Here is an 18,999-nt window from a genome sequence, read left to right as displayed (position 1 = left end):
TGTCATTATATTATCCACTATTCTGTCATTATAATATCCACTATTCTGTCATTATAATATCCACTATTCTGTCCAGGTAACAGGAGATAACCATGGGACTGGAGGAATCCAACTAGAAACTTGGCATCTTTGATTTTTTTCCCAGTTTCTGATTACAACATGTCAAACAAATGACAAACTATAGTAAAGCAGAAAGAGAGAGAGAGATGTCCAGGTTCAGCCCCTGTTATCTCCACTCCAGAGAGAGAGAGATGTCCAGGTTCAGCCCCTGTTATCTCCACTCCAGAGAGAGAGAGAGAGAGATGTCCAGGTTCAGCCCCTGTTATCTCCACTCCAGAGAGAGAGATGTCCAGGTTCAGCCCCTGTTATCTCCACTCCAGAGAGAGAGAGATGTCCAGGTTCAGCCACTGTTATCTCCACTCCAGAGAGAGAGATGTCCAGGTTCAGCCCCTGTTATCTCCACTCCAGAGAGAGAGATGTCCAGGTTCAGCCCCTGTTATCTCCACTCCAGGGAGAGAGAGAGATGTCCAGGTTCAGCCCCTGTTATATCCACTACAGAGAGAGAGATGTCCAGGTTCAGCCCCTGTTATCTCCACTCCAGAGAGAGAGATGTCCAGGTTCAGCCCCTGTTATCTCCACTCCAGAGAGAGAGAGAGATGTCCAGGTTCAGCCCCTGTTATCTCCACTCCAGAGAGAGAGAGATGTCCAGGTTCAGCCCCTGTTATCTCCACTCCAGGGAGAGAGAGAGAGATGTCCAGGTTCAGCCCCTGTTATCTCCACTCCAGAGAGAGAGAGATGTCCAGGTTCAGCCCCTGTTATCTCCACTCCAGAGAGAGAGAGAGATGTCCAGGTTCAGCCCCTGTTATCTCCACTCCAGAGAGAGAGAGAGATGTCCAGGTTCAGCCCCTGTTATCTCCACTCCAGAGAGAGAGAGAGATGTCCAGGTTCAGCCCCTGTTATCTCCACTCCAGAGAGAGAGAGATGTCCAGGTTCAGCCCCTGTTATCTCCACTCCAGAGAGAGAGATGTCCAGGTTCAGCCCCTGTTATCTCCACTCCAGAGAGATAGATGTTCAGGTTCAGCCCCTGTTATCTCCACTCCAGAGAGAGAGAGATGTCCAGGTTCAGCCCCTGTTATCTCCACTCCAGAGAGAGAGAGAGATGTCCAGGTTCAGCCCCTGTTATCTCCACTCCAGAGAGAGAGAGAGATGTCCAGGTTCAGCCCCTGTTATCTCCACTCCAGAGAGAGAGAGAGATGTCCAGGTTCAGACCCTGTTATCTCCACTCCAGGGAGAGAGAGATGTCCAGGTTCAGACACAGTTATCTCCACTCCAGAGAGAGAGAGAGAGATGTCCAGGTTCAGCCCCTGTTATCTCCACTCCAGAGAGAGAGAGAGATGTCCAGGTTCAGCCCCTGTTATCTACACTCCAGAGAGAGAGAGAGATGTCCAGGTTCAGCCCCTGTTATCTCCACTACAGAGAGAGAGAGATGTCCAGGTTCATCCCCTGTTATCTCCACTCCAGAGAGAGAGATGTCCAGGTTCAGCCCCTGTTATCTCCACTCCAGAGAGAGATGTCCAGGTTCAGCCCCTGTTATCTCCACTCCAGAGAGAGAGATGTCCAGGTTCAGCCCCTGTTATCTCCACTCCAGAGAGAGAGAGATGTCCAGGTTCAGACACAGTTATCTCCACTCCAGAGAGAGAGAGAGATGTCCAGGTTCAGCCCCTGTTATCTCCACTCCAGAGAGAGAGAGATGTCCAGGTTCAGCCCCTGTTATCTCCACTCCAGAGAGAGAGATGTCCAGGTTCAGCCCCTGTTATCTCCACTCCAGAGAGAGAGATGTCCAGGTTCAGCCCCTGTTATCTCCATTCCAGAGAGAGAGAGAGATGTCCAGGTTCAGCCCCTGTTATCTCCACTCCAGAGAGAGAGAGAGATGTCCAGGTTCAGCCCCTGTTATCTCCACTCCAGAGAGAGAGAGAGATGTCCAGGTTCAGCCCCTGTTATCTCCACTCCAGAGAGAGAGAGAGATGTCCAGGTTCAGCCCCTGTTATCTCCACTCCAGAGAGAGAGAGAGATGTCCAGGTTCAGCCCCTGTTATCTCCACTCCAGAGAGAGAGAGATGTCCAGGTTCAGCCACTGTTATCTTCACTCCAGAGAGAGAGAGATGTCCAGGTTCAGCCCCTGTTATCTCCACTCCAGAGAGAGAGAGAGATGTCCAGGTTCAGACACAGTTATCTCCACTCCAGGGAGAGAGAGAGAGATGTCCAGGTTCAGACACAGTTATCTCCACTCCAGGGAGAGAGAGAGAGATGTCCAGGTTCAGCCCCTGTTATCTCCACTCCAGAGAGAGAGAGAGAGATTATTCAGCCCCTGTTATCTCCACTCCAGAGGAGAGAGAGAGAGGTTCAGCCCTGTTATCTCCACTCCAGAGAGAGAGAGATGTCCAGGTTCAGCCCCTGTTATCTCCACTCCAGAGAGAGAGAGAGAGATGTCCAGGTTCAGCCCCTGTTATCTCCACTCCAGAGAGAGAGAGAGATGTCCAGGTTCAGCCCCTGTTATCTCCACTCCAGAGAGAGAGAGAGAGAGATGTCCAGGTTCAGCCCCTGTTATCTCCACTCCAGAGAGAGAGAGAGAGATGTCCAGGTTCAGCCCCTGTTATCTCCACTCCAGAGAGAGAGAGATGTCCAGGTTCAGCCCCTGTTATCTCCACTCCAGAGAGAGAGAGAGATGTCCAGGTTCAGCCCCTGTTATCTCCACTCCAGAGAGAGAGAGAGATGTCTAGGTTCAGCCCCTGTTATCTTCACTCCAGAGAGAGAGAGATGTCCAGGTTCAGCCCCTGTTATCTCCACTCCAGAGAGAGAGAGAGAGATGTCCAGGTTCAGCCCCTGTTATCTCCACTCCAGAGAGAGAGAGATGTCCAGGTTCAGCCCCTGTTATCTCCACTCCAGAGAGAGAGAGAGAGATGTCCAGGTTCAGCCCCTGTTATCTCCACTCCAGGGAGAGAGAGATGTCTTGGTTCATCCCCAGTTATCTCCACTCCAGGGAGAGAGAGTTTGACTGTTTCTTTCCGAACCAAACCGTTTACTGTATCAGTGAATGATGAAGATCTGGTCCATGTCTCCACCCTCATGAAAGGTAAGTGTTGTAATAATCAGATTTAGACAGGGTTATCACTTATCTCTATAGATATTTTACCAGACTTTATTCAACCCATTGGAGCAAAGGACAACAGAATGATGATTGTCATCTTCGTATATCTGTCACTGTCATTCATTGTTTGTCTAATAAATGCAGTCAAGCCACTGTGCTTATTGTGACGTTTAGAGAGCAAGCATGACTTTCTTCCAGCCCTGTCTCTGTGTGTGCACCAGATAGGACTGTTTTGAGTTTTCACATTTTCTTGTTTTTTTTGTTAGTTTGTTCATGTGTACCTTTACGCATTAAAAAAGTACCATGGACAATTACCACGCCGCGTATTGGTCCTATGATCCGTTTCGCCTCTCCTCTTCGGAAGAAGAGGAGGAAATTCATTACACACTGTGCTTATTGTGACGTTTAGAGAGCAAGCATGACTTTCTTCCAGCCCTATTTTAAACATATAGTTCACCCACATTACAAAATATAAAATGTTTGTGTCTTTACCTTGAAAACAGTCTATGGACAAGCAGACCGCAGTCTATGATTTGGTTACCCACTGCCATCAACCATTAATATGACAACTTCCTGTGCAGCCTTGGTGTCCCCGGCACTTGTCACATACAACTTCCTGTGCAGCCTTGGTGTCCCCGGCACTTGTCACATACAACTTCCTGTGCCGCCTTGGTGTCCCCGGCACTTGTCCCATACCACTTCCTGTGCAGCCTTGGTGTCCCCGGCACTTGTCACATACAACTTCCTGTGCAGCCTTGGTGTCCCCGGCACTTGTCCCATACCACTTCCTGTGCAGCCTTGGTGTCCCCGGCACTTGTCACATACCACTTCCTGTGCAGCCTTGGTGTCCCCGGCACTTATCACATACAACTTCCTGTGCAGCCTTGGTGTCCCCGGCACTTGTCCCATACAACTTCCTGTGCAGCTTTGGTGTCCCCGGCACTTGTCCCATACAACTTCCTGTGCAGCCTTGGTGTCCCCGGCACTTGTCACATACAACTTCCTGTGCAGCCTTGGTGTCCCCGGCACTTGTCCCATACAACTTTCCACCTGAGAACAGAGACCAATCCCTGCTTCCAGCCTTCCCATTGTTTCTATCATTTGCCTGTCTCCCTCTTATTTCATTACTGTCTGAATGAAGTGGAAAACCAACAACAAAAATAAGAACAAAAAAATATTAGCATACTTTAAATTTCATCCCCCCCCCCCAAATAAATCTCAAACTAACAAAGTTGTCGAATTTTGAGTTAATTTAATTTTCCAAGCATCCTGAATACACCAAATTTTCCATCCTGGTCACGAGCCTAAACCATGTCAAAATACATACGCAGAATTGGAGGAAATTATCTTTAAAACAGTAAAATCATCCTGAGGGAGGACCCCCCTGTCCCCCATCTAGCGATTGTGCCAGGGGGCAATGAAATTCACATAGCAAATCTCACTTCCAATCTTTTTTCAAAAGTTGTCAGCCCTGCTGGTTAACATAATGGATAATGATCTGTAGTTCACGTCAGGTAACAGGGTTGACCTTTAAAATGAGGGACAGGTTGTTTCTTTTTTTAGCATTAAAATGACTCATTTCCTTCAAATCAACACATTTATCTGACTTCTAATGTTGCCAAGAAATGTGCGCCATTTTGTAACTGCGTAGTAGACTACAAACGCACCTTCACTTTCATGATATTAGCAAACCACATGGCTTGTTCCACCACATGAAGTCCCTTTTGGGTAGTGAAACTGGGTGGGGGAAAAAACTGTTTGATTTCAACTCATTTTTTACATTCTGTCATGAAGACGAACATGTTCAACTTAATAAGCATGTTTTCCCATCTCAAGAGGTTAAATAAATAATAATTAAAATCCATAGTGCCTATTATGTGCCAAATAAAGTAACTGGTTTGACCGTAACAGGGCTGACGATTTCATGGTAAATCAGCCATAAATCCATCAGTCACAATGGACGTGTCATAATAAATAAAGTAACTGGTTTGACCGTAACAGGGCTGACGAAGTCATGTCATAAATCCATCAGTCACAATGGACGTGTCATAATAAATAAAGTAACTGGTTTGACCGTAACAGGGCTGACGAAGTCATGTCATAAATTCATCAGTCACAATGGACGTGTCATAATAAATAAAGTAACTGGTTTGACCGTAACAGGGCTGACGAAGTCATGTCATAAATCCATCCGTCACAATGGACGTGTCATAATAAATAAAGTAACAGGTTTGACCGTAACAGGGCTGACAAAGTCATGTCATAAATCCATCAGTCACAATGGACGTGTCATAATAAATAAAGTAACAGGTTTGACCGTAACAGGGCTGACGAAGTCATGTCATAAATCCATCCGTCACAATGGACGTGTCATAATAAATAAAGTAACTGGTTTGACCGTAACAGGGCTGACGAAGTCATGTCATAAATTCATCAGTCACAATGGACGTGTCATAATAAATAAAGTAACTGGTTTGACCGTAACAGGGCTGACGAAGTCATGTCATAAATCCATCCGTCACAATGGACGTGTCATAATAAATAAAGTAACAGGTTTGACCGTAACAGGGCTGACGAAGTCATGTCATAAATCCATCAGTCACAATGGACGTGTCATAATAAATAAAGTAACAGGTTTGACCGTAACAGGGCTGACGAAGTCATGTCATAAATCCATCCGTCACAATGGACGTGTCATAATAAATAAAGTAACAGGTTTGACCGTAACAGGGCTGACGAAGTCATGTCATAAATCCATCAGTCACAATGGACGTGTCATAATAAATAAAGTAACAGGTTTGACCATAACAGGGCTGACGAAGTCATGTCATAAATCCATCCGTCACAATGGACGTGTCATGGACGAACCATGTCTCCATGGTTCGACTAGTCAGTCCTTCACACGTACAATCTGATGGCCTCCCACTTCTGACACCAATGTAGTGAACGGCAGGGAAGCGAAGCAGGGTCGCTGGTTTGAAAAGCAAACTCCCTACGCAGCAGGCCAATAGGGTAATTCTTGACTAAGCAAATACAACTCTGCCTCTTCCAGATAGGATAACTGTCATACTTCTGTCAGAAAGTGGTGACAGGTACAAACTTAGAGATGGAAACACTATTTCAAGAAAAAATCTTTAAAAAAAATAATAATAATAAATATATATATATATGTGTGTTCTGATCAATCTGCTATGTAATGAGTGCAATACGCCAGCAGGCGGCAGCAACCCAAATCCACGGTGTAGTTTCTCGTCGAGATTAAATCCTGTCACTTCCGTGTCCGGTGAACCATCTTCACATTTGGAACAACTTGTCCACTGTACGGTATGATCTATCTTCAAAATGGCATCTAAACGTCGATATTTTAATGTTTGTAACGTATATTCTATTGGGGACAGATGATAAAGTTTGATATTTAAAAAACAACTTGAGTTCTGCTTTGGTCGATGATTGGTTGAGATCCACCGCAGCTGGGCTCTGACCTTGTCGTGTTGGCTAGGCAACTAACTAGCTAACTGCGAGACCTTCAGCGGACTCTTGCTCTTTGAACGTAAAAATATGATTTTGTATGTCTAAAATATAACTAAATAAGATGATATAGCTAAATATAAAATATCCACTTAGCTACATTGTTGGATTGTAGTAGCTAGGCAAAGCTAATGACTTTTTGTTAGTTAGCTTAGTTTAGTAGGTTGAGAGCTAATTTAGCTAAAACGTTAACCAGCTTGCCATCTGTCAGCAAACATGCGTTTGGCGCTGTCAGAACTTGTATTGGCTTTTTTGTGTTGGTTAGGACTCAGATCAGTTAGATAATAGCTACATCTCTAACAGTAGCCACTACATGACCGTGTTGTTGAAGAGTCAGGCTAGCTAGTTTCTAATCTCAGTGCACTTCAAATTGTCACCTGTGTGTGACCGCAACCTGCCTGATCGGTGTGGTCATGTCATGCATTGGCGTGCAGTAGGACATGCATGTACAATCCATCCCCTCAAGTGTCGGTTTTCTTTCATGTTATGATCTGTATCTCTTGTGGGTTTCAGCAGCTCTATTGAAGGACTTTTATTTACCCCGTTTCCAATCTTTGACAGACACAGACAGAAAGATGGCTGGGAAACGTGCAGCATTGAAAGCCATTGACTGGTTGGCCTTTGCTGAGAGGGTTCCCCCCAACCAGAGGGCCATGTTCAACAACCTCAAGACGCGCTCAGACGCCATCGGTGCCAAGTACGTAGCCTACCCAGAGTTAACATTCAGGCATAGTTCATGACTAGCACTTCAGAGCCAGCCAATAGAGGTAAAACTTTCACTTGCATTGATGTCAATGGGAAAATGAGTAAAAAAAAAAGTAGGATTCTTCCATCTAGTGTTTTATATGCCTATGTGAAGGGCGTGTAGTTGGAGTTGAATTACAAAGTATTGTCAACCAAGACATACAGGTCGCTGCACATTGAGTGTGTCTCGTACATGCATGCTACTGTAAATGGAAATCTCCACAATCTCTTTCCCACAATGATTGTTTTATAAGTGACATCAATGAGCTGTTGTTGATGCCTCTGTCTACAGGCTGTCCTCTCTGCCAGAGAAGCCTGTTACCATCGACTGGAGCTTCTATAAGACCAACGTGGCCAGAGCCGGCATGGTAGCTGAGTTTGAATCCAAGGTGAGATCCTAAGGCCTGTGATGAGTTTCATATGAGCTCTACCCGGGGAAAACAAAGTTACACACTTAACTACACTGAACAAAAATCTAAACGTTCCATGCAAAATGTTAACGAATTTACTGAGTTACAGTTCATATAAGGAAGTCAGTCAATTAAAATGTATTAATTAGCCCCTAATCTATGGATTTCACATGACTGGCCATGGGTGGGCCTGAGGGCATAGGCCCACCCACTGGGGGGCAAGACCCAGCCAATCAGAATGAGTTTTTCCCCACAAGGGGGCTTTATTATAGACAGAAATGCTGCTTGGTTTCATCAGCTGTCTGGTTGGCAGGTCTCAGACATTCCCGCAGGGGAAGAAGCCTGATGTGGACGTCCTGGGCTGCCGTGGTTACACGTGGTCTGTGTTTGTGAGGCCGGTTGGATGTACTGCCAAAAATAATAATGCTGTTGGCTCTATGGTATAGAAATGACCATTTAATCATCTGGCAACAATGGTGGACATTCCTGCAGTCAGCATGTCGATTGCACGCTCCCTCAAAACCTGAGACATCTGTGGCATTGTGTGACAACTGCACATTTTAGAGTGGCCTTTTATTGTCCCCAGTACGAGGTGCACCTGTGAAATCATCATGCTGTTCAATCAGCTTTTTGATATGCCACACCTGTCAGGTGGATTAAATATCTTGGCAAAGAAGAACTGATCAGTAACAGGAATGCAGAAAACATTTTGCGTATAGAAAATGTTAGGAGATCTTTTATTTCAGCTCATGAAACATAGGACCAGCATGTTGCGATTGTATTTATGTTCAGCATATTAGTCTGGTATGTAGTATCCTGTCCACTGTGTGGTACTGGTTCAGTCATCTGGTATTTAGTATCCTGTCCACTGTGTGGTACTGGTTCAGTCATCTGGTATGTAGTATCCTGTCCACTGTGTGGTACTGGTTCAGTCATCTGGTATTTAGTATCCTGTCCACTGTGTGGTACTGGTTCAGTCATCTGGTATGTAGTATCCTGTCCACTGTGTGGTACTGGTTCAGTCATCTGGTATGTAGTATCCTGTCCACTGTGTGGTACTGTAACACTGGTTCAGTCATCTGGTATGTAGTATCCTGTCCACTGTGTGGTACTGGTTCAGTCATCTGGTATGTAGTATCCTGTCCACTGTGTGGTACTGTAACACTGGTTCAGTCATCTGGTATGTAGTATCCTGTCCACTGTGTGGTACTGGTTCAGTCATCTGGTATGTAGTATCCTGTCCACTGTGTGGTACTGTACCTCTGGTTCAGTCATCTGGTATGTAGTATCCTGTCCACTGTGTGGTACTGGTTCAGTCATCTGGTATGTAGTATCCTGTCCACTGTGTGGTACTGGTTCAGTCATCTGGTATGTAGTATCTTGTCCACTGTGTGGTACTGTAACTCTGGTTCAGTCATCTGGTATGTAGTATCCTGTCCACTGTGTGGTACTGTAACTCTGGTTCAGTCATCTGGTATGTAGTATCCTGTCCACTGTGTGGTACTGTAACTCTGGTTCAGTCATCTGGTATGTAGTATCCTGTCCACTGTGTGGTACTGGTTCAGTCATCTGGTATGTAGTATCCTGTCCACTGTGTGGTACTGTAACTCTGGTTCAGTCATCTGGTATGTAGTATCCTGTCCACTGTGTGGTACTGTAACTCTCGTTCAGTCATCTGGTATGTAGTATCCTGTCCACTGTGTGGTACTGGTTCAGTCATCTGGTATGTAGTATCCTGTCCACTGTGTGGTACTGGTTCAGTCATCTGGTATGTAGTATCCTGTCCACTGTGTGGTACTGTAACTCTGGTTCAGTCATCTGGTATGTAGTATCCTGTCCACTGTGTGGTACTGGTTCAGTCATCTGGTATGTAGTATCCTGTCCACTGTGTGGTACTGGTTCAGTCATCTGGTATGTAGTATCCTGTCCACTGTGTGGTACTGTAACTCTGGTTCAGTCATCTGGTATGTAGTATCCTGTCCACTGTGTGGTACTGTAACTCTGGTTCAGTCATCTGGTATGTAGTATCCTGTCCACTGTGTGGTACTGTAACTCTGGTTCAGTCATCTGGTATGTAGTATCCTGTCCACTGTGTGGTACTGGTTCAGTCATCTGGTATGTAGTATCCTGTCCACTGTGTGGTACTGGTTCAGTCATCTGATATGTAGTATCCTGTCCACTGTGTGGTACTGTAACTCCGGTTCAGTCATCTGGTATGTAGTATCCTGTCCACTGTGTGGTACTGTAACTCTGGTTCAGTCATCTGGTATGTAGTATCCTGTCCACTGTGTGGTACTGGTTCAGTCATCTGGTATGTAGTATCCTGTCCACTGTGTGGTACTGGTTCAGTCATCTGGTATGTAGTATCCTGTCCACTGTGTGGTACTGGTTCAGTCATCTGGTATGTAGTATCCTGTCCACTGTGTGGTACTGGTTCAGTCATCTGGTATGTAGTATCCTGTCCACTGTGTGGTCCTGTAACACTGATGATAATGTTGCCTCATGTTGTCACCCAGAGTCACATTTGTTTATTATTCAAGCTGTAACACACAATACTAATTTAGATTCTGTAGGTTTTAAAGGACCATAGAGTTCAGTCTGCTTCGTTTGGTCTTTTTTGCCAAGGAACATCTGTGATGGGGGTATTGTGATGGGGGTATTGTGATGGGGGTATTGTGATGGGGGTATTGTGATGGGGGTATTGTGATGGGGGTATTGTGATGGGGGTATTGTGATGGGGGTATTGTGATGGGGGTATTGTGATGGGGTATTGTGGTGGGGGTATTGTGGTGGTGGTATTGTGGTGGGGGTATTGTGGTGGTGGTATTGTGGTGGTGGTATTGTGATGGGGGTATTGTGATGGGGGTATTGTGGTGGTGGTATTGTGGTGGGGGTATTGTGATGGGGGTATTGTGGTGGGGGTATTGTGATGGGGGTATTGTGATGGTGGTATTGTGGTGGTGGTATTGTGATGGTGGTATTGTGATGACTCATTTATAAAGCCCTTTTTACAACAACTTTTGTCCCAAAGTGCTTAACAGTTAATATTGGTCTGTTCTATTTCTTCTCCTCATCTCACCCCTCTCCTCATCTCACCCCTCTCCTCATCTCACCCCTCTCCTCATCTCACCCCTCTCCTCATCTCACCCCTCTCCTCATCTCACCCCTCTCCTCATCTCACCCCTCTCCTCATCTCACCCCTCTCCTCATCTCACCCCTCTCCTCATCTCACCCCTCTCTTCATCTCACCCTCTCTTCATCTCACCCCTCTCCTCATCTCACCCCTCTCTTCATCTCCCCTCTTCATCTCATCTCTCTTCCTCGCCTCTCCTCATCTCGCCCCTCTCCTCATCTCGCCCCTCTCCTCATCTCGCCCCTCTCCTCATCTCGCCCCTCCTCATCTCTCTCCTCATCTCGCCCCTCTCCTCATCTCGCCCCTCTCATCTCGCCCCTCTCCTCATCTCGCCCCTCTCCTCATCTCACCCCTCTCCTCATCTCGCCCCTGTCCTCATCTCACCCCTGTCTTCATCTCACCCCTCTCTTCATCTCACCCCTCTCTTCATCTCACCCCTGTCCTCATCTCACCCCTGTCCTCATCTCACCCCTGTCCTCATCTCACCCCTGTCCTCATCTCACCCCTGTCCTCATCTCACCCCTGTCCTCATCTCACCCCTGTCCTCATCTCACCCCTCTCTTCTTCATCTCACCCCTCTCTTCTTCATCTCACCCCTCTCTTCTTCATCTCACCCCTCTCTTCTTCATCTCACCCCTCTCCTATCCTCCTCAGTTCTCAGCCCTGACCATCCCTGAGCCCAAGGACACAGCCACAGCCGGCATCAACACACAGGAGGCCGAGGCGGTGAGTAGTAGCTCGGGGTTCAAAGTTACTGTGCAGAATGACTCTTCACTGCTCTGCTGTAGTGATTCAGAATGACTCTTCACTGCTCTGCTGTAGTGATTCAGAATGACTCTTCACTGCTCTGCTGTAGTGATTCAGAATGACTCTTCACTGCTCTGCTGTAGTGATTCAGAATGACTCTTCACTGCTCTGCTGTAGTGATTCAGAATGACTCTTCACTGCTCTGCTGTAGTGATTCAGAATGACTCTTCACTGCTGTAGTGATTCAGAATGACTCTTCACTGCTGTAGTGATTCAGAATGACTCTTCACTGCTCTGCTGTAGTGATTCAGAATGACTCTTCACTGCTGTAGGGATTCAGAATGACTCTTCACTGCTCTGCTGTAGTGATTCAGAATGACTCTTCACTGCTGTAGTGATTCAGAATGACTCTTCACTGCTGTAGGGATTCAGAATGACTCTTCACTGCTGTAGTGATTCAGAATGACTCTTCACTGCTGTAGGGATTCAGAATGACTCTTCACTGCTGTAGTGATTCAGAATGACTCTTCACTGCTGTAGGGATTCAGAATGACTCTTCACTGCTCTGCTGTAGGGATTCAGAATGACTCTTCACTGCTCTGCTGTAGTGATTCAGAATGACTCTTCACTGCTCTGCTGTAGTGATTCAGAATGACTCTTCACTGCTCTGCTGTAGTGATTCAGAATGACTCTTCACTGCTGTAGTGATTCAGAATGACTCTTCACTGCTCTGCTGTAGTGATTCAGAATGACTCTTCACTGCTCTGCTGTAGTGATTCAGAATGACTCTTCACTGCTCTGCTGTAGTGATTCAGAATGACTCTTCACTGCTCTGCTGTAGTGATTCAGAATGACTCTTCACTGCTCTGCTGTTGACTGCTCTGCTGTAGGGATTCAGAATGACTCTTCACTGCTCTGCTGTAGTGATTCAGAATGACTCTTCACTGCTCTGCTGTAGTGATTCAGAATGACTCTTCACTGCTCTGCTGTAGTGATTCAGAATGACTCTTCACTGCTCTGCTGTAGTGATTCAGAATGACTCTTCACTGCTCTGCTGTAGTGATTCAGAATGACTCTTCACTGCTCTGCTGTAGTGATTCAGAATGACTCTTCACTGCTGTAGTGATTCAGAATGACTCTTCACTGCTCTGCTGTAGTGATTCAGAATGACTCTTCACTGCTGTAGGGATTCAGAATGACTCTTCACTGCTCTGCTGTAGGGATTCAGAATGACTCTTCACTGCTCTGCTGTAGTGATTCAGAATGACTCTTCACTGCTGTAGGGATTCAGAATGACTCTTCACTGTGCTCCACCTCATTCCTGTATTAATATTACAGTAGCTAGCTAATTATGTTGTATTGTTCTCTGTCCTGGAGGAAGAGGTGATGAATGAGCTCAGAGTTCCATTTCAAGAGGCAACGCCTCATTATGCAAAGCACTCACTGCTCTTGATGCCTCCTCCATTATTATTGGTTATATTTCTTCTTTGTTTCAGAACAAAGCTGCTGTTGCCTACGTGGAGGCTTCCAAAGCTCGTATTGGCCAGTATGAGAAGGAGGTGGGTTACACACATGCCACTCCAAACCACACACACACTCCCCGACACCCGGATTTCCCTAGAATGTCTCTTTATATGTTCCATATGTGTTATTTCATAGTTTTGATGTCTTCACTATTATTCTAAAATGTAGAATATATTAAAAAAATAAAGAAAAACCCTGTTAGGAATAGGTGTGTCCAAACTGTTGACTGGTATTGTAGTTCTCTCTGTTGATCCACCTTCCACTATTTAGAGACATGTAGTTCTCTTCTTCTCTCTGTTGATCCACCTTCCACTATTTAGACATGTAGTTCTCTTCTCTCTGTTGATCCACCTTCCACTATTTAGAGACATGTAGTTCTCTTCTTCTCTCTGTTCATCCACCTTCCTCTCTTCCACTATTTAGAGACATGTAGTTCTCTTCTCTGTTGATCCACCTTCCACTATTTAGAGACATGTAGTTCTCTCTGTTGATCCACCTTCCACTATTTAGAGACATGTAGTTCTCTCTGTTGATCCACCTTCCACTATTTAGAGACATGTAGTTCTCTCTGTTGATCCACCTTCCACTATTTAGAGACATGCAGTTCTCTTCTCTCTGTTCATCCACCTTCCACTATTTAGAGACATGTAGTTCTCTCTGTTGATCCACCTTCCTCTCTTCCACTATTTAGAGACATGTAGTTCTCTTCTCTCTGTTGATCCACCTTCCTCTCTTCCACTATTTAGAGACATGTAGTTCTCTTCTCTCTGTTGATCCACCTTCCTCTCTTCCACTATTTAGAGACATGTAGTTCTCTCTGTTGATCCACCTTCCTCTCTTCCACTATTTAGAGACATGTAGTTCTCTCTGTTGATCCACCTTCCTCTCTTCCACTATTTAGAGACATGTAGTTCTCTTCTCTCTGTTGATCCACCTTCCTCTCTTCCACTATTTAGAGACATGTAGTTCTCTTCTCTCTGTTGATCCACCTTCCTCTCTTCCACTATTTAGAGACATGTAGTTCTCTTCTCTCTGTTGATCCACCTTCCTCTCTTCCACTATTTAGAGACATGTAGTTCTCTTCTCTCTGTTGATCCACCTTCCTCTCTTCCACTATTTAGAGACATGTAGTTCTCTTCTCTCTGTTGATCCACCTTCCTCTCTTCCACTATTTAGAGACATGTGGTTCTCTTCTCTCTGTTGATCCACCTTCCTCTCTTCCACTATTTAGAGACATGTAGTTCTCTCTGTTGATCCACCTTCCTCTCTTCCACTATTTAGAGACATGTAGTTCTCTTCTCTCTGTTGATCCACCTTCCTCTCTTCCACTATTTAGAGACATGTAGTTCTCTCTGTTGATCCACCTTCCTCTCTTCCACTATTTAGAGACATGTAGTTCTCTCTGTTGATCCACCTTCCTCTCTTCCACTATTTAGAGACATGTAGTTCTCTGTTCATCCACCTCCCTTTCTTCCACTATGTAGAGACATGTAGTTCTCTTCTTCTCTCTGTTGATCCACCTTCCTCTCTTCCACTATTTAGAGACATGTAGTTCTCTCTGTTGATTCACCTTCCACTATTTAGAGACATGTAGTTCTCTCTGTTGATCCACCTTCCTCTCTTCCACTATTTAGAGACATGTAGTTCTCTCTGTTGATCCACCTTCCTCTCTTCCACTATTTAGAGTATTTAGAGACATGTAGTTCTCTCTGTTGATCCACCTTCCTCTCTTCCACTATTTAGAGACATGTAGTTCTCTTCTTCTCTCTGTTGATCCACCTTCCTCTCTTCCACTATTTAGAGACATGTAGTTCTCTTCTCTCTGTTGATCCACCTTCCTCTCTTCCACTATTTAGAGACATGTAGTTCTCTTCTCTCTGTTCATCCACCTTCCTCTCTTCCACTATTTAGAGACATGTAGTTCTCTTCTCTCTGTTGATCCACCTTCCACTATTTAGAGACATGTAGTTCTCTTCTCTCTGTTGATCCACCTTCCTCTCTTCCAGCTGGAGAAGTTCCAGAACATGATTCCCTTCGACCAGATGACCATCGACGATCTGAACGACACGTTCCCTGAGACCAAGCTGGACAAGGAGAAGCACCCGTACTGGCCTCACAAGCCCATCGCTGAGCTGTAAACTGGCCCCCGCCGCTTCCTAGATCATATTATACTTTCCTCTGCTGAAAGGTTGTATAGTGTCCTATGTATAAAGTCAAGTCCTGTTTCATCGACAGACAGTTTTGTGAAATAACTGCTTATTGTTATTGAGCGACTGAGAAAGGTCATCTGGTCCTTTGAATGGAAATAAACATTTATGGAAATTGAATATGATTTGTGTCATTATTTTGTGCAACGTTTATATAACAAAAGGCTCTTAAGGGGTGATGGTAGTTACACCTATTTTGCGAGGGCACATTTTTATGTTCGTTCATCAACTCGTGTTGAAAGGATTTTCCATATTCACTTAGGATGTTTAGAGTAAGGGAATATCCTGATGCTCTGTGTTGATTCAGTAATATAGGACTGTTGTATTAGGCTACTGCAGACGTGCTGCTCGTTTCTGTTGGACAATCCTCTCCTCTGTCCATCTGTCCAAGTCTGTTCCCTCCAGAGAAGATCCCACCATCTCCTGGGAAGGAGGAAGGGAATCTACTGGTGCTTTGTGTTGATTCTGTAACATACAGTATAACTGTTGGACACCATATAGACAATGTCTAACAATGGGCATGTCCCAAACTGCACCCTATTCCTTATACAGTGCCCTACTTTTGAACACAGCCCTATGGCACCCTATTCCCTATTAAAGTGCACTACTTTTGACTGGGGCTCTTGTTAAAAGTAGTGCACTATATAGGGAATAGGGTGCTATTTGGGATGTAGCCTGTTGATATACTTTAGAACACATCTCCCCTCCTACAACTGGACTGCTTTCATCCCCTGGTGACTTTTATTTGGAGAAACTCTAAATTACTTGTCTTTGTCAATCCAACTCACAAGTCATGGGAAGAGGTCTTGTTTCCTGTCCTCTGGGTTTTCTCATGTCTACAGGTAGGTAGCATTGATCGTCTGCTCAGGTGTGACGGGCCGAGTTCAGGAACGACCCCTACCCATTCTCCCATGACCTTCTCAAGCCTTTCAAATCTACATCTGTGGACCAAATGGCATCCTAATCCCTTTCTAGTGCCCTACGCTTCTTGACCAGAGCCCTGTGGGTCCTGATGAGAAGTATCCCACTGGAATAGGGCACCATTTCGGGCACAGACAAGACATGGCAAGCTGGTATGGGCTAGATGCTGTTTCTGGACAGGGACCCCCTCTGTTATGTTCTGATGACTATAGGATGACCCAGTGTTGTCTCAGTGTTCTGATGACTATAGGATGACCCAGTGTTGTCTCAGTGTTCTGATGACTATAGGAGGACCCAGTGTTGTCTCAGTGTTCTGATGACTATAGGATGACCCAGTGTTGTCTCAGTGTTCTGATGACTATATGATGACCCAGTGTTGTCTCAGTGTTCTGATGACTATAGGATGACCCAGTGTTGTCTCAGTGTTCTGATGACTATAGGATGACCCAGTGTTGTCTCAGTGTTCTGATGACTATAGGATGACCCAGTGTTGTCTCAGTGTTCTGATGACTATAGGATGACCCAGTGTTGTCTCAGTGTTCTGATGACTATAGGATGACCCAGTGTTGTCTCAGTGTTCTGATGACTATAGGATGACCCAGTGTTGTCTCAGTGTTCTGATGACTATAGGATGACCCAGTGTTGTCTCAGTGTTCTGATGACTATAGGATGACCCAGTGTTGTCTCAGTGTTCTGATGACTATAGGATGACCCAGTGTTGTCTCAGTGTTCTGATGACTATAGGATGACCCAGTGTTGTCTCAGTGTTCTGATGACTATAGGAGGATCTAGTGTTGTCTCAGTGTTCTGATGACTATAGGATGACCCAGTGTTCTGATGACTATAGGATGACCCAGTGTTGTCTCAGTGTTCTGATGACTATAGGATGACCCAGTGTTCTGATGACTATAGGATGACCCAGTGTTGTCTCAGTGTTCTGATGACCCAGTGTTGTCTCAGTGTTCTGATGACTATAGGAGGACCCAGTGTTGTCTCAGTGGTCTGTAGCTCATCCATCATGACTTAAGTTGGACAGTTGTACTTCACATGGTTGTGGCCACGACCCCAAGTCTTTGAGTGTGTGTCTGTGTGTGTCAGTGTTGTTCCTCTGTTATGACTACAGTATAAATCTCATGGTTGGAAACATGAGAGGTCTCCAGTGCCTCTTCTACATGAGGCTCAGTCTCACTGTGTTATTCTGGGTTCTCTGTCAGACTGCTGGACTGTCTGCTGATATTAGGGGTTTTCGGTAGACTGCTGATGTTAGGGGTTTGGGCAGACTGCTGGACTGCCTGCTGATGTTAGGGGTTTGGGCAGACTGCTGATGTTAGGTGTTTGGGCAGACTGCTGGACTTGCTGCTGATGTTAGGGGTTTGGGCAGACTGCTGATGTTAGGGGGTTGGGCAGACTGCTGGACTGCCTGCTGATGTTAGGGGTTTGGGCAGACTGCTGATGTTAGGGGGTTGGGCAGACTGCTGGACTGCCTGCTGATGTTAGGGGTTTGGGCAGACTGCTGGACTGGCTGCTGATGTTAGGGGTTTGGGCAGACTGCTGATGTTAGGGGGTTGGGCAGACTGCTGGACTTGCTGCTGAATTTTGGGGATTGGGCAGACTGCTGGACTGCCTGCTGATGTTAGGGGTTTGGGCAGACTGCTGATGTTAGGGGTTTGGGCAGACTGCTGATGTTAGGGGTTTGGGCAGACTGCTGATGTTAGGGGTTTGGGCAGACTGCTGGACTGCCTGCTGATGTTAGGGGTTTGGGCAGACTGCTGATGTTAGGGGTTTGGGCAGACTGCTGATGTTAGGGGTTTGGGCAGACTGCTGGACTGCCTGCTGATGTTAGGGGTTTGGGCAGACTGCTGATGTTAGGGGTTTGGGCAGACTGCTGATGTTAGGGGTTTGGGCAGACTGCTGGACTGCCTGCTGATGTTAGGGGTTTGGGCAGACTGCTGGACTGCCTGCTGATGTTAGGGGTTTGGGCAGACTGCTGGACTGCCTGCTGATGTTAGGGGTTTGGGCAGACTGCTGGACTGCCTGCTGATGTTAGGGGTTTGGGCAGACTGCTGGACTGCCTGCTGATGTTAGGGGTTTGGGCAGACTGCTGATGTTAGGGGTTTGGGCAGACTGCTGGACTGCCTGCTGATGTTAGGGGTTTGGGCAGACTGCTGGACTGCCTGCTGATGTTAGGGGTTTGGGCAGACTGCTGATGTTAGGGGTTTGGGCAGACTGCTGATGTTAGGGGTTTGGGCATTGGGTTGAGTCAAGCCTTTGATTCAGTCAGTGTCAGCAATGTAGTATGGTGATGGAGCAATGTGGGCGAATACGGCCTAATTAAATGACTGTTGCAGTTGAACTCCCTCAGTCAAGATGAACCATATTTCACATCAACCAAGTTATCCACAGTGAAACCCTGACCTACTGATCTTAGTTAAGAATGTTCATTGGAACAAACACTTGTATATTATATTCATAACTTGTTTTCCCTTTCTTGTTTTCTTACTGCGTGTGTTCTTATTGTATATTCTTACTGTATATTCTTACTGTGTGTTCTTAGTGTGTTCTTAGTGTGTTATTACTGTATATTCTTACTGTGTGTTCTTACTGTGTGTTCTTAGTGTGTGTACTTACTGTGTGTACT

General features: G+C 45.7%; 1 protein-coding gene and 1 long non-coding RNA gene across 26 annotated transcripts; one reads left to right on the top strand and one right to left on the bottom strand.

Moving 5' to 3' along the window:
* The first annotated feature begins 6,347 nt into the window (after positions 1 to 6,347).
* On the top strand, positions 6,348 to 15,560 carry atp5pd (ATP synthase peripheral stalk subunit d). Of its 3 annotated transcripts, none has more exons than XM_052519907.1 (6): positions 6,348 to 6,471; positions 7,237 to 7,372; positions 7,712 to 7,808; positions 11,617 to 11,688; positions 13,206 to 13,268; positions 15,240 to 15,560. In XM_052519907.1, exons 2-6 carry the CDS (start codon positions 7,251 to 7,253, stop codon positions 15,369 to 15,371), a joined length of 486 nt encoding a protein of 161 aa, XP_052375867.1. In that variant the 5' UTR covers positions 6,348 to 6,471; positions 7,237 to 7,250; the 3' UTR covers positions 15,372 to 15,560. The 3 variants fall into 3 exon arrangements, with proteins under 3 accessions (XP_052375867.1, XP_052375868.1, XP_052375866.1); XM_052519908.1 differs by having other exon boundaries at positions 6,363 to 6,466; XM_052519906.1 differs by lacking the exon at positions 6,348 to 6,471 and adding an exon at positions 6,483 to 6,697.
* On the bottom strand, positions 13,884 to 15,320 carry LOC127930316 (uncharacterized). Of its 23 annotated transcripts, none has more exons than XR_008137928.1 (6): positions 15,178 to 15,314; positions 15,013 to 15,075; positions 14,804 to 14,954; positions 14,493 to 14,703; positions 14,113 to 14,387; positions 13,884 to 14,012 (listed from the first exon to the last, which is right to left on the bottom strand). It is a non-coding gene; the product is annotated as an uncharacterized LOC127930316 (long non-coding RNA). The 23 variants fall into 23 exon arrangements; XR_008137919.1 differs by having other exon boundaries at positions 14,493 to 14,655; XR_008137924.1 differs by having other exon boundaries at positions 14,493 to 14,647; positions 14,846 to 14,954.
* Positions 15,561 to 18,999: the final 3,439 nt, after the last annotated feature.

This window comes from Oncorhynchus keta, chromosome 5 (assembly GCF_023373465.1).
Source record: "Oncorhynchus keta strain PuntledgeMale-10-30-2019 chromosome 5, Oket_V2, whole genome shotgun sequence".
Taxonomy (NCBI): Eukaryota; Metazoa; Chordata; class Actinopteri; order Salmoniformes; family Salmonidae; genus Oncorhynchus; species Oncorhynchus keta.
Note: the sequence above shows the minus strand (reverse complement) of the source record. Positions and strands in the feature narration are given on the sequence as shown.

Bases quoted from the DNA above. Each gene is read 5' to 3' on its own strand.
- atp5pd (XM_052519907.1), top strand. From the start codon at position 7,251: ATGGCTGGGAAACGTGCAGCATTGAAAGCCATTGACTGGTTGGCCTTT. The intron at 11,689-13,205 runs GTGAGTAGTAGC...TCTTTGTTTCAG, and splicing joins ACACACAGGAGGCCGAGGCG to AACAAAGCTGCTGTTGCCTA. The intron at 13,269-15,239 runs GTGGGTTACACA...CCTCTCTTCCAG, and splicing joins TTGGCCAGTATGAGAAGGAG to CTGGAGAAGTTCCAGAACAT.